This window comes from Phascolarctos cinereus, unplaced genomic scaffold (genome assembly GCF_003287225.1).
Source record: "Phascolarctos cinereus isolate Bilbo 61053 unplaced genomic scaffold, phaCin_HiC Scaffold_5;HRSCAF=322, whole genome shotgun sequence".
In the NCBI taxonomy this organism is placed as follows: Eukaryota; Metazoa; Chordata; class Mammalia; order Diprotodontia; family Phascolarctidae; genus Phascolarctos; species Phascolarctos cinereus.
Window position 1 is genome coordinate 61604357 of NW_027555958.1, and position 18428 is coordinate 61622784.

The following is an 18428-nucleotide window of genomic DNA, read 5'->3' on the forward strand; positions in this document are numbered from 1 at the left end:
TTAACTTTTTAAAATTAAAAACCATTTGTTAAATACTAACTATGTTCCATATATTGTGTTAAATGCTTAGGGGTCTAAATACAAAAGCAAAGACAATGTATGCCCTCAACAACATATCCTGAAATTGTAGGCAGGGAGGGGTCTTTTGTTCCCTAAAGTTTCTCTGATGGTAAGTAGATTAATACAACCCTTCCAAGAACAATGATAGAATTGATTTGATTATGGTTGATGGTGCTGGGGTTGGGGGGTGCACTCAATGTGGCAAGCAGATATCTGGCGCAGTCGATAGTGAGATAAAGCATGGATAAGACTGACCTGAAATAGGAGAGCCAGTCCAGAAGTGAAAGGTCCAGAAATTAAGGTGTTAAAACATCCAAGACATTGTCTCTTCTCCCAGTGGTGGTTGTTCATCCTTCCTTTTCAAAGAGGACCAATAATACCATGGTGGTGTCTTGATTTGGATGTGAATTGGATTTAAGTGAGGCAGGGTTGCATCAAGTCATCAGCCTCATTCTCTCCTTCTGAGTCATAGAAGTCCAGTGATAGGACAAAAGTCAAGAGAACTGGCAATGGCGGTTGGATGCAGTGGATGACCTTGGTATCTCTGATGCCTGACCAAGTTCTAAGCACTTCACAATGACTGCTTCAGCTGCTTTCATGGCCATTGGAACACATTTTTCTCATCCACCCATTCTGCCCAGGGAAAGTCTTCATATGCTTAGGGTAAACATCCCCCTAACTCACTGTTGGGTTTCCCTCAACCTGGTTTCATCTGTGTGCTGAGATGATTAACCAGGGTGTGGCTGCTGCTTATGCTAGTTTCTTAGAGCGATAGGTGAAAGTTGGGTAAAGGTGGACACCAAAGGTAGATGAGCAGCCCTGGAAAGATCTTGGCATATCCTCACACTAGAGGTGCTAGTACTCCCTGAACACTCCAGTGGTAAGGCAACTATGGAGGATGTTGAGAATGTGATAGGGGAATAATAAGTGAAGCATGCCTGAGGCTGACCTGAAGCAGTAAGTGATGGGAGGCAGTAACCCGTGAAAGAGGCTTGGAAAGGAAGGGCAGGGCAAAAGTTCTAGATAGAAACTAGGAGTTAGAAGCTCCAGGTTTATAAGCAGTGCCAACCTTTCAGTTTCTTGAGTGTGATTTGCCATAATCTGACCTTAACCCACTTTTCAATCCCTACTTCACATTGTTTCCTTTCATTCACTCTATTTAGCAATCAAACTGGAACATGTTTGTCCTCAGACTAAATATTCCATCTCACTCCTCTGCTCACTCACAGAGAGGTCCCTGAAGCTTGGAACACATTCCTCCTCTCTATTAAGTCTCAAAAACCTTCTCTTCCTTTAAGGTTCAGCTCAGGATGGGGCTCTTCTTTGAAATCTTCCCTGATTCCTCCAGCTGAAATTGTTCCCTCTATCTAATTTTCCTAGAGTGGTGTTTATCTCTCTCCTTTACCTCATCACACCAAACTGTGTTATACTTAGTTGAGTACGTATCTGTCTACACCCCAAACCCTGGAAGAATAAATATTCCTTCAATTGAACAAAGTTCCCTCTCCCATTATTGAGTTTTTCACAGCACCTCCGGCAGCTACCTTATATTTCTTCTCCCAGGTCAGCTTCTCACTTTTCAGACTTTACTACCATACCTCAGCTTCCTTCTCACTCCAGAAGTTTCCCCAGCACATGTGGCCTTCTTATCCTGGAAGATCCCAGCATCCTTGTGACCCCCTTCTCTCACTGGTGAGTTCTTTCCAGAATGAACCTCCATTTTGTGGAATGGCCTAGAACAGGGATCCTTCATTTTCTCTCCTGGTTTTGCTTCTGACTCTCCAGACTTGACCACTACCTACCTCCCTTCCTCTTTTCAGCTCCTTTTCATGTGTTTTCCCTCCTTAGACTGTAAGCTCTTTGAAGAAAGGAACTATTTCTTTTTGCTTATATTGTATTTCCAGTGCTTAGCATAGTGCCTAGCACAAAGTAGGCACTTAATAAATGCTTGTTGGCTTGACTTGACTAACCTCTTTGAGTCTCACTTTCCTCATCTGAAAAACCAGGGAGTTAACCTAGGCCAGGGGTGGGGAGCCTGAGGCCTAGATAATCTCTGAGGTACTTTCTAGCTAAAGTTTTAACTCAGTTTGCAAGTAACTGAGTGAGACCTTACAGAAGTTCCAGAACTCAGTTAAACCAGAATTTCATCTATTGACTGTGATCTTGGTGGCTTTCAGGTCACTAGTGAAAAATAAAGGCCAGGGAAGTGAGTCATAGATAAAGAAGGGAGCTATTGTGCTAATGGTGGTGGAGGTAGTCACGACAGAGAAAGATACAGGGGAAAGGGTAAAGTGTAAGACACATTGTCTGTGAGGGTCCAAACTAATATTATATAATTATCTTGCCTAGGTCAAGAATGGAAGTCACATAAAAATATTTTGAAATTGTAGTTTGAATAACTAGTTTGACAAATTGCAAATTTATTAAGAACACAAAAAATACAAACACAGTATATAACACTTAAAAAAGAGCCACAGGACTATCCTTTTAAAAGAAGATAAATGAGAATTGGCAGAATAATTGGACTCTAGGAACTTGAGGCCTGATACATTTTTGTAGTTATTGTTTTTGCTCTTAACTTGTGATTCCATCGTTGGTGTGAAAACTCCTAGACTAAATGACTTGCCCATGGTCACACAACTGACTCTACTATTCTGTACACTATACTATGTTATATGCTCTTTGCCCTAATGAAATAGATGATTCAAATCAATGAACTTTCATTAAGTACCTAAGATATACCAGGTGGTATACTATGCAAAAGTGCCATGGTGTAGTAGTTAGCACTCTGGACCTTGAATCCAGTGATCTGAATTCAAATCTTGGTGGGACTTTTATTTGGGCAGCTAGGTGGTGCAGTGGATGGAGTGTTGGGCCTGAAGTCAGGAAGGCACATCTTCTGAAGTGGAAATCTGACCTTAATACTTACTAGTCGTGTGACCTGGGCAAGTCATTTAATCCTGTTTGCCTCAGTTTTCTCATCTGTGAAATGAGCTGGAGAAGGAAATGACAAACCATTCCAGTATCTTGGCCAAGAAAACCCAAAAATGGGGTCATGAAGAGTTGAGCACAACTGAAATGATTGAACAAGAAGTATATTATGTGCTAATATACAAGACAAAAGTGAAATTGGCCCTGTCCTCAAGGACTTACATTCTAATGAAGGAAAAACAAACAAACAAATAAAACATGTAGACAAATGAGTAAATATTAAGCATATATGAAATATATGCTCTAGGGCTACTGTCATAAACCTTTCACAAAGGGAAGTTGAATCCCCAGAGGTCAGCTACTCTATCTCTCCTTCTGGGTTCTGGGAATAACCCAAAGTGGTGTGCGGGGTGGTCCCTACTGGTGTACTTACCAGTTGATATCAATTAGCCAGACAATTAACTTTTAGAAATGGGTATTTACAAAGTTGGTATAGTAAGAATGGTTGGACAAACTATCACCCTCTCCTCCTAGACTCAGAGACACATTATCCCACAAATAAATACAAAGTCAAGGTGAAAATGGGCTCAGCTTCAAGAGCACAAGTAGCAAGGGGATAATTCACAGCTTCTAAAAGAGGGAGTCATGAGCTTAAACTGGGGATCATCAGCTTCTATATATGTGTGTATATACCCACACACACACACACACACACAAACTATTTCAATACAAATTAAGTCTTTTATATCTGATTCATTTTATTTTATGCATTCTGAGAAGAGGTTTATCGGTTTTACCAGCCTGCCAAAGGGGTCTAAGACACAGAAATAATGTTAAGAACTTCTGTACCAGAGATACATCTTTAAGCTGACACCAATGCATTGGTCACAACTGTCTGGGCAATCAACCAGTTTTGAATCCTGTCTCCCTTTTTTTTACAATAACCAAGACCAAAACAGCCAGCAACATTCTTGAGATTAAAAATGTAATTGGGAAATATTTAACATGATAAATAAGACTACAACCAACATAGATAATGTTAACATGTGGCTTTCTGTCAATATGCTGCCTTAAGGGATCCTTACATATGGTTTAGTGGCTCCTGTTTCTATTTGAGTTTGACACCATTGACCTAGACCCTATCTCCCAACTTTCTCATAACTCCTCATCAGGCCTTCATTATGGAGTGATATGCACTTCTCAGCCATTTCCAGACCTTGCCACCTATGCTCTGATTATGTTCCTTACCCAGAGATGAACGGATTGTGCATTCTGCCGCAGAACCCTGGATATCATTATTGTGTAAGCTACTTGAGTCTTATCTTTGTGGTTGTTGTCATTCAGCTGTGTCCAACTCTTTGTGACCCCATGGGTCATAGCGTACCAGGCCCTTCTATTCTGCTTTTCTGGGTTTTATTTGTATCCTCAGGTCTTAGCACAGTGCCTGACAGGCAGTAAGTGTTTAATGAATGCTTTATTATTCGCTCATTTATTTATATTATTACCATTATTCTATAAATTTAAAAGGGGATACTTGATCCTAGAACTTATCTGACTTTGAAGAATTGTTCCTTCTATGAATTTTCAGGAGCCTAGAAAACGGTTCTATTGCTATTGATTCTCAGCTCTATAATAGTAGACAGGGGTCCCTCCAGCATGGTGTCCATTCAGGAGAAGGGCATTATACGCTTGCTTTTCACCTGGTGTACAAATAAAAATATTGTCTCTATCAACAGATCCTATAAGTATAGGCATTATATCATACTAGGATTACTAAGCATGCCCAGTAGTAAAGCTAGGATGGTGAAAAGCACCTCATCTCTCTTGGTCAGGATCTATAACCTTTCTCTGGTTTGACCTAAGAGACAACTAGGAGTTCCTCTAATTGAAAAAACAAAAAGATCAAACTTCAAAGATCTAAACTTGGAAGTGACCGTAGAGGCAATCTTGTCCAAAACTCATCCTTTTACAGATGAGGAAACAGAGGCCCAGGAAGGTTAAATGATTTTCCCAAGGTAACAGGATAATATATCATATAATAATCATATCATACAACAATAATCATCAGAGGAGGGGTTTGAACCCAGTTCCTCTGACTCCAGAGTCAGTGTTCCTTCTACTGTACTTTATGGCCCCTGTTTCAATTGCTTGATATAAGTAATATATATGAATGCAATTTTTTTGCCTAACTTTATTCTTTCTCTAATACAGGTATTAATAAACTATAGCCCAAGGGACAAATCTGATCCTCCACCTGTTTTTATAAGGACAAGAAAGCTAAGAATGATTTTTACATTTTTAAACACAATAAAACTTTAGTGACAAACATTTTTAAAAATCTTAGTTTGAGGCCTATACAAAAGCAGACAGCAGGGGGTTGTAGTTTGCACACCCTGATCTAATATTTAAAGTAATACATTTTTTTTTACCTTTAAAGGTTTTCTTTATTTTTTTCTTATCTTTTTTTCTCCTTATGAGTTTGAGACTGGGTCTCCTTATCTCACTCAATTTGAAAGTACATCAGTCATTAAAGGAAGGGCCTGATGCCACTACTGATTGGCACTTCTATTATAGCTATGACCTGCTCTGTTTCTGACCTGGGTGGGTTTAATTCTTAGGTAGCCTGGCAACTCTCCACTCCTAGAAGCTCCTCATATAATTGCCATACTTAGTTCCAATACCCAATCCACTTAGCTAAACACTAACTCAAGACTCCCAAGCACAAGTGATCCTCCAGTTTCCCAGCTTCCCTGGTAGCCTGGATCACAGGTATGCACCGATCACAACCTGGATCCCTTTTTTTTTTCTTTTGTAATTCCATACCTTGACTCTGCTCTTCATTTCCCTAGTCACACCTACCTCATGCTTTTGCCCTTGTTTAGCTGGCATTCTAAACAAAAATAAATAAATGGAGGAATAAACAAATAAACATAAGCAAACAAATAAAGAATCTGGTGGGTAGTCTTGGCTCTAACAATTGTTGTTGTTGTTGTTAAGTTTCTTTGACCAAAATTTTTGGGCTCCTATTATAAATGGATTACTTGGTTGACTCTCAAAAGATTTATAAAAAAAAAAAACTCCTTTAAAGTAAAGTAAAAAAAATAACTAGGAAGAAGCCACATCTGCTCAGTCTGCAATCTATTCAGTATGCTTTAATTTCTCCTATAAGAGAGGATGGATATCAAATTCAATGCAATGTTAAAAACCCTTAGAAATAGACCAAGGCAATGGCACAATTAAACCAGAGAATTACAAGATCCATTCCTTACACAATAACCGCATTCCTTTTTCCTATGCGGTTTTTACTCAATTTATGAGGAAAAGCTATTCCTTTTTCCTGTGTTTTCAATACATATTAAAAAAAAAAGGGCAGGGTATGAGAAAAATATATGATACTTTCTTATGCATTATTTCCTGACTTAAAAAAAACAGACCTTATACACTAAATAACTGCCTACCATCCGAAACACCAGCAAGATCTTTATTTTAAGCATTGTTCCATTGTAGACTAATTGGCCCCATTTCCTGGTCTTTACTGCCTTCAATGTCTAAACAATTTCCTGACATAGGAAGATCCTTTGTCTTTTGCAAGATAGTCTCTCCATATGTGTGTGTTTCTTTGTCCTGTTTTAAAAGCTCTGAAAATCTGTCAAGCTTAGTGATTGAAGAATTTGGTTTAAATAGTCTTGCTGAATTAGAAGTGTCTTAAATGCATTCAGAAGCTAACTCTGAGGCAGCTAGAAAAACATTTCGGAGGAAATTGATCACTGTCATTGGTTGTAGCACGAGTACACCTCCATCCTATCTGGAAGAGACAGACCCATTGAAGTCAGTTATTCTCTTACCTTCCATATACCTTTATGTCTGAGATGGCATAAAAGTAGCGGGCCAGGTGTTGCTCATCTACAAATATTTCCCCAGTGGCTGGCCTCAGTAGTCTTATCCTCAGGTCTGTGATGGTAAAGAAATCTTTGAGTTTCTTGGTGGTATCCAGCTGTCCATACAGGGAAGCCATGTTGCGAAGCCGGGGTCCGGCAAAAAATGCAAACCTATCTTTGATTTCAAAGTGGATTATTTTGCTATTTGTCATGTACCCCGTGGAGTATTCTTCTGTGCAAATGATTTCTAAAATTGTGTGTTGCGATAAGTCCTTCACGGATTTAGGATCCATGTGGAAAGCATCTAAGCAGTCTGTGGCATAATACTGGTAGGGCTGCCATGTCCGTCCATAATCAAGCGATTTCTCCAGGATCATTTGGTCTGGACGCCCAGATTCAAAGGTAATAACTATGTTATCTGTGAGTTCAATGGTTTTGCTCCAAGACAGAGTAATGTTAACCTGGAGAGGCTTGGGGTACTCCTTCCAAGTAGCAGACTGCCAAAATGTGGAGGGATGTCTTCCTTCAAAATCAAACATCAGCTCAGGGGGATGTGCCAGCTCAGGGGTACTTGCATCACATTCATTATTGCACATGTAGGGGTTGCCCTATGAAAGAAGAACAAAATAGCTTTACCAGGGGGACATGGGGAGTAGAGCACAACATAACATGGCTTTGACATAAGTGCTGCTGGCCTATTGTTGCTGAGCAAGTCTACCATAAAAGAAAGAAAAAAAATTAAAAGAAGGAAAAACAAACAAACAAAAAAAAACATTTGCAGTTGAGTGCCTTTAGTGGCCCTAACAAGATCCTTCTCTTTACTAAGAAAAAAAAAAAGGACAGACCATAATTTCCTTGCTTCCCCCCCCCCCCCATTCTGGGAGGCTGAAGGGAAGAAAACAGCTTATTTATCCCAAATATGTTTGACTCATAATTTGGTCACAGGAGCACCAAGACATTGAACAACTGTCTAATGGTTGGATAGCTCTGATTACTTTTAGAAAGATACTATTACAAAGCAAGGAACAGTTCTTTCTGCCTCACGTAAATTCTTCAAGAGCACAGTTCAATAGAGAAAGGGGGAGGGAAAGATATAGATAGATAGATAGATAGATAGATAGATATAGATAAATACACACATATATCATATATATACATATGGAGAGAGAGAGAGAGAGAGAGGGAGGGAGAATGTCCCTTTGTGGGCAACTATTTTAGAATTAGTAATCTACTAAATACCTGTGTGCTGTTTATGAGGCAAGGCTCCCAATGCTGTTTTCTTGTTTCTTACCCCCTTGCCTCAAATCTATTATTCTTAATGGGCCTCCACTTTTTATGGAAGTAATGTTCTCTTCTAAAACATTTACTTTGTTCACCACTAAATCACTGGGAATGAAGTCTATTACAACCTCCGGGGTTTGATCGAGGTATCTGCCTCAAAGTATATTAGACTTTAACTTGTTCCCATTTATCAGGGATCCACCACATCATTGGGTTTCTGATCATGGGATCGTTGTTTGAGAGACAGAAGAGAGTTTAGAAGCCACTTAGACAATGGATGAGTAAACTAAGCCCTACAAAGGGCTCAGAGTCACCCAGGTAGTCAAGGACAGGGAAAGGGCCTCTGAATCCCAAATGAGTGTTCTTTCCATTGACCAGGCTGCGTCCCAGTCTAGAAGGCTGCTGAGGTAGGCTGGAGATCAGAGCTTTTATCTGAGAGAAAAAATATTAGCAATGATAAGAACATCCAGCTGCTTGCCTGTCCTCTATGGCAAGGTGAAAGTAAATTATTCAACATTCTTACTGATGCATTAACTTGTACACTCCCTTCTTATAAAAGCTACTTCATTTTGGATTGACCAAAAGGCAGGGTATCAGATCTGGCTGGTGTGCCTTAGCAAGCCTCGATGTACTAAACTACTGTTCTTAGCTTTCATCAATAGATTAATAGCCAGCAACTTAGTAGCTTCCAGTTTTATTTTGTTGGTGGTGTTTTTTTCTTTAAAGGAAATAAATGGCATAATTTAAAGTCAGCTCCTACCCATTAATGTGTCTAGTGTCCCATCACTCTCCTATACTCCGCTAGTTAATTATAAATATGGATAGAAAGGAAAACCCACTCTGTGTTATTATTCTTTTCTCTTTCTTTTAGAATCACAATTATGTTTCCTCTCCATTACAGGAATGGAAGTATTTCCATCACCATGGCAGGGTGATGAGTAGGGGCTCCAATAATTAATTTACACCTTGGACATTGGCACTTGGTCACAAGCTTACCTGTGTGGAATGGAAGAACACCGAAAGCCTTTTCTCTGGCCTCCCTGGAGGCAACTTCCTCCTTCCTGCTTAGATAAATACATTTAAATCCTAAAACTTGCAACATGTCTAGGAGAGCCCAATATTATTGATGTGGAGTAGTTCTGAGAGAGGGACATGTTGTTTGGAGGGGAAAATGCCAGTGTTAAGAATGAATACATTCAAGCCATTGGTGGCAGTGGGAATGATTCAGCACCTCTGTCTCAAATTTCAGCGTGGTATTCCCAGTTCTCCTCTCTTTATTACTATTTATAGGTATCCTCTTCAAAATAAAACAAGGGAAGGGCATAAGATTCCATTCCAGGAGGAATAAATCAGCCACTTTATTATTATTTAAGTTCTCTTAAACATACCTAGCAAGTCAAACGTGAAGTTATACAAACCCATGGAGGCCTTTTCTGGAAAGCTATAAATATTGTAAAATCTGTCAGGATCTATAATTCTCAATTTATGTAAATATGTACCTTATAAGAAGAGGTCAGATTCACACAGCTCACACCTTCACTTGAAATTTACTGGAAAAAATATGGTCACTTCTGAATCTGTCAACACATAACCATCTGCACAGCCATTATCTCACATCCTCTAATCTTCCTTCTGACAAAAGCTTCTTCATCTAGAGGTTAGGGAGATCAAAGCTACAGACATTTATATTAAATGGGGCTGAAGGATGCTTTTTCCCTCTTAAGCACAGACACAAAATACTGATCAGATGTGGTATATGTTGGAGTTCGGGTGGGATGGAGTAGAAGAAGGAAAGAGGCACTGTGTTCATAGGATCAAAGAACTGGAAGGGACAATAGAGGCCATTGAGTCTACCCCCTTCATTTTGCAGGTGAGGAAACTGAGGTCCATAAAGGTTATGTGCCTTGACAAAGTCACAGAAATATTATGCATCAGAGATGGGATTTGAACCTATTTGACTCTAAAGAAAGTGCTCTTTCCACTCCAACATTCCTTGAAGGAGTAGTTAATAACACAGGTTAGTTCCTGTGCAAAATGTAACTATAAGATACATACTAAAATAATTAAATTCCTAGGCTTTTTAGAAGGTACGTGTTTATGTGATGTATGTTTATTTTTTAAATGAATTGATTATCCAGATTATTTGATCTGAAACTGCTCCATGTCATTTATAAAACCCATAAACTCAACAGTTGTTTCTGGGTGCTTGTGTAAGATGGGGGAATCTTTGACGAAAGGTGTTTCATGAGTACAAAAGTGTTTGTTGGCTTTTATTTCTGGCTTAGAATCTGGCATAAGTAGAGAATCTCCAGAATCTTCCCTGTCTGGAAAGTTTAATGTCTATGTTCCTTTACTTCTTCTGGCAGCAAGAAAACTTTTGAGGCCGTCCATCAAAGCAGGCAGTAACAAAGTGAGTAAGTCTGGTTTGGAGCACCCACAACTCTAAGGGTAAGACATGGGCATACAAACTTGCAAATTCCTTACTAGGAGACAAAAGGTTTTGCACAAAAGCTGCAAAATCACAGAATTTTACAATGGAAATACAATCATATTTTAGATCATAAAAATCTCTGACTCCACAGTAAAATGCAAATAACCTAATTGTATATTTGTATAATTGGATCCTAAATATAACACTGGGGGAGGGGGAGTATCCAAATGGTAAAAAAAAATATATTATTGGGGCAGCGGGGTGGCACAGTGGATAGAGCACTGGCCTTGAAGGCAGGAAGACCTGAGTTCAAATCAGGCCTCAGACCAAACACTTGACACTTACTAGCTGTGTGACCCTGGGCAAGTCATTTAACCCCAATTGCAAAAAAATACACACACACACACACACACACACACACACACACATATATACATACATGCATACATACATACATACATTATATATATATTCATACATATTTTTTGTCTTATTTTTGCTTGGGACACAAATATTGTTCTAGTCATTACTTGGTTATTGCTTTTTTTTTATTTTAACTTGGAAACTAATCTGCATTACACAATGTCAACTTTTGTCTTGGAGATTAGATGAAGACACACTAAGTGTATTTCTCCTAGCTTTGTACCAAGTAAACATCTTTTCAGAGAAAACCTAGAGGTACAGCTAGCTCAAGACAAGTGTTTGCAGTGGAAGAAGAATCACAAGATAATGTATTGAGAGCTGTAAAGGTGCTTTGAGACTATCTCTTCCAATTCATTCATTTACAGGTGAGGAAACTGATGTCAACAGAAGTTAAGTGACTTAGCCAAGGTCACCTAGATCTTTTGGCTCCAAACCCATAAGCCTATCCATTACACCATGCATCCTTTAGACCTCCTATTATCAACATCCTCCATGGATGACAGAACAATGGCATTAGTTTATGTAGTCTTGAGTTTGTATGCCCGAAAAAGAGGAAGAAACACCAAAAAAGCCTGTGGACAGTTCACTAAGCCAGAAAGTAAGTGAGAATGGATTCCATTCTGTATCTCAACAGACTTGGAAAGAATTTTTGGAGCATAACACTACTGAAATTGACTCGTCAGCTGATCATCTCAAATGAACACCTCTCCAAATGACTGCAAATACACTAAGAAAAAAATTAACAGAAGAAGTCTCCTTTATTTCATAGTGTTCAATGCTCTTTTAGGAGATGAATGATTTGATGACCATTAAAATAAGGAGCTGAGATACAAAGATTAAAAGGAAATTAGCTAAGGGAAAAGGGGAAATTGATTTTGTTTTCATCCTTTAAAAAAGGAACCCCAAAATTTTAGTGTGATAACTAAAATATACATGTGTGTTTTTGAGAAAAAAGAAGGGAGAAAACCCATATCAAATTATGGGTATGTCCGAAAAGAAGAAATAAGCTTTGGAATTCTCTACAGTAAAAGACGGTAAGAAATTGTGAATTGAACATATCCTAGCTGTGTGACCTTGGGCAAATAGCTTAACCCCCATTGTCTTCAACTGCCCCACAAAAGAAAATGTGTAATGAAATATCCTGTGTAAATGTGGCTATGATCTGTGTTGCTACAATCACAGACTTATCAATAGGAAAGAAATTGTGAATTTAAAGAAATCAGATTAATTAAAATTTTCAACTTTTTCAACTCTATCCCCTCTAATATGAACCACAATGAAATTCTTATAAGAAAAATCAAGTTTTCCAACTTCAGGAAACAAAAAACCTCTCCTTCTAGTTAAGTCTAACAGACTCGGGCATTAGCAAGTCTAAGTAATTATTTTGTGGCCAGCAGGCAGCCTTAAATAGATCTTAATTTAAGTCCTACAAGCAACAGATCCTCAGCTGATCATCTCCAGACCAAGCTGAAAATATTTATCACAGCATTAACAATATTTACACCATTAAAGATTTCTAAATAATTCAACAGACTTTGCTTCTAAATTTTTTTTATGACAATTAGAAAAAAAAAGAAAGATTTGTGAAGTTGCTTTTTATTTAGGAAAATGTATGACTTTACCTCTGGGAAAATCCAAGTTAGCTATTAATTAGCACATTGTAGCCAGTGTGGAATGTTGTGAGTGCCTAAATGTGCTTGGGGAAGTTGGGGTGAGAAATGAAAATTTAGGGCATGTTGGAAAAATACTTATTTACAGAAAGTGAGTTTTCTCATATATAGCACTTGAGTAAAATGATCTTTTCCCACCTCAGATCTTTGCTGTAATTTCTCCCATTCTCTGGCTCATCTCTCTTCATTCTCCCAAGTTTGTATCTATCTTTGATTCTCTCTCTCTCTCTCTCTCTCTCTCTCTCTCTCTCTCTCTCTCTGTCTCCCTGTCTCTGTCTTTGTCTCTCACACTCACTCCCACACGCGTGCATACACACATACATACACACACACACACACACATACACTCTCCCACCCTCCACACATACAAAGACACACATACACACATTCCTTTATGAACTATATCACATTTAATTATTTAATCGTAAACTTTGATTAGGACATTCCCGGTCTTTCCATGCTTCACCCATTGGACGCCAAATGACGTAGAATGACAGCTGGCAACTTGGTGAATTCTCACAGAATATATGCTCCACAATTAAAAGAGCTACACATCAGAGAGTCCTGTGCTTACAAGTGGTTTTGAGAAGCATGGGTGTTAACACACATGAGCTTGCAAGTGATTATGAAAAAGTGAGAAGAGCAGACTGCCTCTCCCCCATTTGCACCTGGCTGGTCTAAGCTTGTTTGGTTGTGAAATCAATCTTATGTGTCAACGTGGGAATAAAAAAGAACAATCACAGACAAAGGGCGTGGTGGAAGATTTGGAGGACGGTGGCTCCTCAGCTTTCTTCACTGAGCCCTAAACTATACAACAAAGAGACTGCGCTGCTAAGACGTAGAAGATGAGTTAAATAGGTGATGACTGTTTTGGTCCCTCCAATGTATTAGAAGCCACAACAATATACCCTTGAAGATGTGTGCCGAGCATTCCTACTCTTTTCCACTCTAGCAGGAAGTGAGGAAGGGGCAGGGTCCCCTTGGTTGCTTGATCTCCATGGTGTTGCTGATGTGACTGGTTCCATCATCATCCTCTCTTCCTGCCCACTCCTTCCCCATCAAAGAAAAGACTTCCTTAGACCCAGTTCTGTTTTTGGTGTTTGCTCAGGAGCTTGAGAAGTACGTCGTTTGGTTACATCTTGTTCTGTTTTCTGTGGGGTTTTCTGAGCATCCTTCCTGACCCTCTGTGACCCTAAACATAAGAACTAATAATGTTCTACCGTTCTAGGATAGGCTGAGGTCTCACTACCTTGTAGTGTCCATTGAGAAGGGAAGATGGTGGTTGGAGTAGGCCAGGACTAGGGATGGAAAAGAAGGGGCACTAATCGTAGGTGAGGGGACTAAAATACATGTCAGGTCCTAACGATGGGCCTAGCCATTAGCAGCTATCGTACTATATTTGTGAAAAAGGCAGGAGGACTCATCTTCCTAAGTTTAAATCTAGTCTCAGACGCTTTCTAGCTGGGTGACCCTGCACAAATCATTTAACTCTGTTAGTCTCAGTTTCCTCACCTGTAAAATGAGCTGGAGAAGGAAATGGCAAACCACTCCAGGGTCTTTGTCAAGAAAACCCCACGTGGGGTCATGGAGAGTCAGACACAACTGAGCAATAACAGTAACATATTATATTTGTGCCTGAGGCGGGAGGTCCATGCTAAGATGTAGACGGGAAAGGGCAGTAGCTTCAAGAATGTTAGATAATAAACTGTCCTTCTCTACTTATTTCCAGTAACTTCCCTCCACTATTTCTGCACTCTGGTCAGACTAGCCTATTTGCTTCTGCTACCTCCGCCAGAATTTAGGCAGTCCCCCAGGCAGCTACATGGCACAGTGGATTGAGCCCTGGGCCTAGAGTCAGGGAAACCTGAATTTATATACAGCCCCAGTGTGTCCCTGGACAAGTCACTTAACCGCGGTTTGCCTCAGTTTCCTCAACTGTAAAATGGGCATAATAATAATGCCTACATCACAGTGTTGTTGTGAGGATCCACATTTGTAAGGTGCTTAACACAGTGCCTGGCACATAGTAGGTACTATATAAATGCTTATTCCTTTCCCTCCTCCCCGGCCCCTCTGTCTGAAATGCACTCCCTCTTCACTTCTTCCTCTTGCAATATCTAACTTCATTCAAGGCTTAAGGTAAGGTCTACTTCCTCTATAAGGCCTTTCCTGCTGCCCCTAATTATCTTTCTTCTCCCCCAAAAATACTTTTAAATATTTCCTTATCTGTGAACATCCTCACCCCCACTATCTCTATTCTGCAATAAAATAATACTATCTATTTACATGGTTCTTTAGGTTTGCAAAGTGCTTTGCACATTTTATTTTGTTTAATGCTGATAATAACCCTGTCAGTTAGGCATTATTATCATCCCAGTTTTACAACCTCACTTAAATAGTTTGCCTAGGGTGATGCAGCTAATAAGTTTCTTTAGCGGAATTTGAGCTCAGAACTTCCTGGCTCCAAGTCTAGCATCCTGTCCACTATTCCGCTCTAGCTACCTTGTAAGCTCCTTGAAGGCAGCAGCTGTTTTCATTTTCATTTTTGTTTCTTCACTGTCTACCCTATTGCATAGTAACATAGAAAGCCCGTAGTAAATGCTTAGTCCGGTGGAACCGAGTTTGAGCTGAATTGAGCCTGGACTTGTCAGGTATGTCATAGTAGAATTTTTATCATATATTAATTTCGACTAGATGGCTGCCAAGGTCCCTTCCAACTATCAGTGCCAAATTCTGTGATTCTGTGAATTGCATTGCATGTAATACATGGAAGGAAAAGACTTCTGAAACCGCTATCCACCCCCTCCTCACCCCTATCACAGGGGTTCTTTTGTGGCATATACAAAGGCTTAGGCCTTGATTGAAGTTGCTGCTTATTTCAATCTGCTCCCCATCCACACTAACACTTTGTGGACTTTTTTACTCAGGAACAAAGACAGGCGGGCTTAACCTTTCCCCAAGGTGAATATTGGTGTATTGCCGATTACAGGCTATAATAGACACCTAGGTAAATCCCTACAGAGGATTATGGTTAGGATTTTCAAACCCATAAAGGCCACTGAGGTCAAGAAGGGCAAGATGCTTAAAAGGAGCAAAATAAATTCTCAAGCCACAAGCCACAGAAACTGCAGAGCTGTCCAAGACATTAGAGGCTACACCCTACATGAGGATTAAATATTAATTAAATCAACAAGGCTTAAAGTAAAGCTCTGAGGTAAAGTTTGTTCTGAGGTAACAAACCTGAATTTATATACAGCCCCAGTGTGTCCCTGGACAAGTCACTTAACCGCAAAGTGCAAAGCACTTTGCAAACCTAAAGCACTTAACTGTGCTTTAAAAAAATCCCCCTAAGCAATCATCAGTGAAATATGGCTAGCAAAGCATTATACTTTGAAGATGGTGTAAAGCCATTTAGCTGTAGTAGCCTGTAACTAAAGTACAGGAGAACTCTTTAAGGGACAGGCTGGATGTTCGAACTCCTCATCCTCCCAAGTATCATGAGGGTTAGGTGAACATTTCGAATCCTGAGTGCCCTAATCCAGATTCACTTAAACAGAAAATCTTACGTTTTCCTCTAGTATATAAATCCAGAGAAATCCGGAGGCCATTTTCTGAAAGTCAGCAGCTTTGAAAAACTATGGGGACTGAAAATGTGCTTTGCTGAAGTGAGCACTCACTTAAACATGATGTAGAGGAGTAGAGCTTTCTAAAAATCTGTGTTTTCCCAGGGAATTATTTTCTGTTACTTCCTTACATTGCCGAGTCCCCTCCCCAATCTTTTCTTCCATCTTCTTTCTCATTGTTCCATTTATCTCTACCTTTCTCCTTTCTTCCTAAGTAGTACTCAGATCCCCGCAGAACTGAAATATCTTTCTCCAACCCAGCAGGCTCTGCTTATTTATCTCAAAGTGTCCCTCCCTCTTGGCTCCCAGGATCAATTGTGAACAAAGGATAATGGCTTTGATGAAAGGCAAAGGGCATAAAAGTCAAACTTAGGAAGTTTTCATAATGCTAGTCCATATGACAGAGCTTTAAGGGCTACAAATAGTTAAAGTTTGGGGTTTGTTTTCGTTCCTTTGTTGCTGTTGCTGAATGAGGGTGGGGGTGGAGTGGGAGTGGGGAAGAGGGTTTGGTCAAACCCAAGATTTCATTATTGTAGTAAAGCTGCTGGTGTAGAAACTTTTTTTCCACCACTGAAAGTTTACAACTGTCTTAACAAGTTTTAACAAGTAGCATGGTACATTGAGAGTTTTTGATAGTCATTTGTTTAAATTATTGAAGGTCATGTGGTCCAACCTTCTCATTTTAAAGACAAGAAAACCAGCACAACCAGGAGAGTACAAGACTTGCCTGGGTCTCACAGCTAGTATATGTCAATAATAGGATTTTAACTGAGGCCATCCTTATACCTGCCTCAGACTTGAGGCTCGGCCTCAGATGACAGCTTTTCAGATTGAATCCTTCCTTGTGACAAAGAGTGGCAATTAAGAAATACATGCCATAATGACCAAATCTGACAATGAATCCTAACCTCCATTGCCACCCTGCTGCTCAGAAAAAGATAGGTGAAATAAAAATAGCGTATTGCATTATGTAAAATTTAAGTCTGCTTTGGAACAAAGTGCTGACATTGAGCCCAGAACATCTATCATTGTTTCCTGGGTTACTCACAGGAACAACCCTGAAGTGGGGCAACTGACATCCTGAGTATTATCTATCATTCCCTTTTACTTTCTTACTAGAGCTACTTTCTTCGACATTGTTATTCAGTCATTTTCAATCACGTTCTACTCTTCATGATCCCATTTGTGATTATCTTGACAAAGATACTGAAGTGATTTGCTCTTTCCTTCTTCAGCTTATTTTACAGATGAGGAAACTGAGGTAAACAGGGTTAAGTGACTTGCCCAGGGAAACACAGCTAGCAAGTGTCTAAGGCCAGAGTTGAACTAAGGAAGATGGGTCTTCCTGACTCCAGGCCCAGTACTCTATCTACTGTGCCAAATAGCTACCAGAACTACTTTCTAGTTTATCTTACAAAATAACAGAATCTCAGTGTTGGAAGGTACCTTCCAGGCCACCAATACAATCTGTACCTGCCTAACCAAGAATCGCCTGTATAACATACCTGACAGGTAGCCATTTACTCTTCATTTGAAGATCTCCAGGGCAGGGAGACCCACCAGCTTCATTCCATTTTTTGCATTGCTCCAATCTTTAAGTTTTTCCTTTCACCAAGTCAAAATTAACCTCTTGGAAATTTCTACCCATCATCCTAGATCAGACCTCTAGAGTCAAGCAGAACCACTCTAATCCCCTGTCCATATGAGGGACTTTCAAGTTCTAGAAGACAACTATCCTGCCCTTCCTGCCCCTCTCCCTCCAGCTCCCCCCAAGTCTTTGTTTCTTTAGGGTTTTTCTGTCCTTCAGTGGGTCACCATACCACATGAATGAAGAGCAATTCAAAATCCTAATTTTTTGTTTGTTTGCTTCTGTTCCCTTGTTAATTTTCTGACAGATAGGGTTACTATTAACCTGTTGTACTTTGAGAACATCTTGCTTCCTTATTAACATACACACCATCTTTAGGCTATAGCCAATAATGAATATCTTTTTTTTTCTCTGTAAGATTACTTCAACAGTTAGCTCACTAAAGTGACCAATATTATTACCCTTATAAAATTAACCCTATATCAATCAATAAGAGATTATTGAGTGTTTACTCTGCTCTAAGTGGCTTACTGTGTTCTAAGT

The 18428-nt window shown here is 39.6% G+C and overlaps 1 protein-coding gene across 4 annotated transcripts in view; it reads right to left on the reverse strand.

The window, feature by feature from the left end:
* Positions 1-18428, reverse strand: part of NTNG1 (netrin G1) — a 443795-nt gene that overhangs the window by 214051 nt on the left and 211316 nt on the right. For all 4 annotated transcript variants that reach the window (XM_021000249.2, XM_021000321.1, XM_021000241.1 and 1 more), the window contains exon 3: positions 6837-7477. In XM_021000249.2, coding sequence (XP_020855908.1) covers positions 6837-7477 — 641 coding nt within the window. The remainder of the gene's footprint in view (positions 1-6836; positions 7478-18428) is intronic.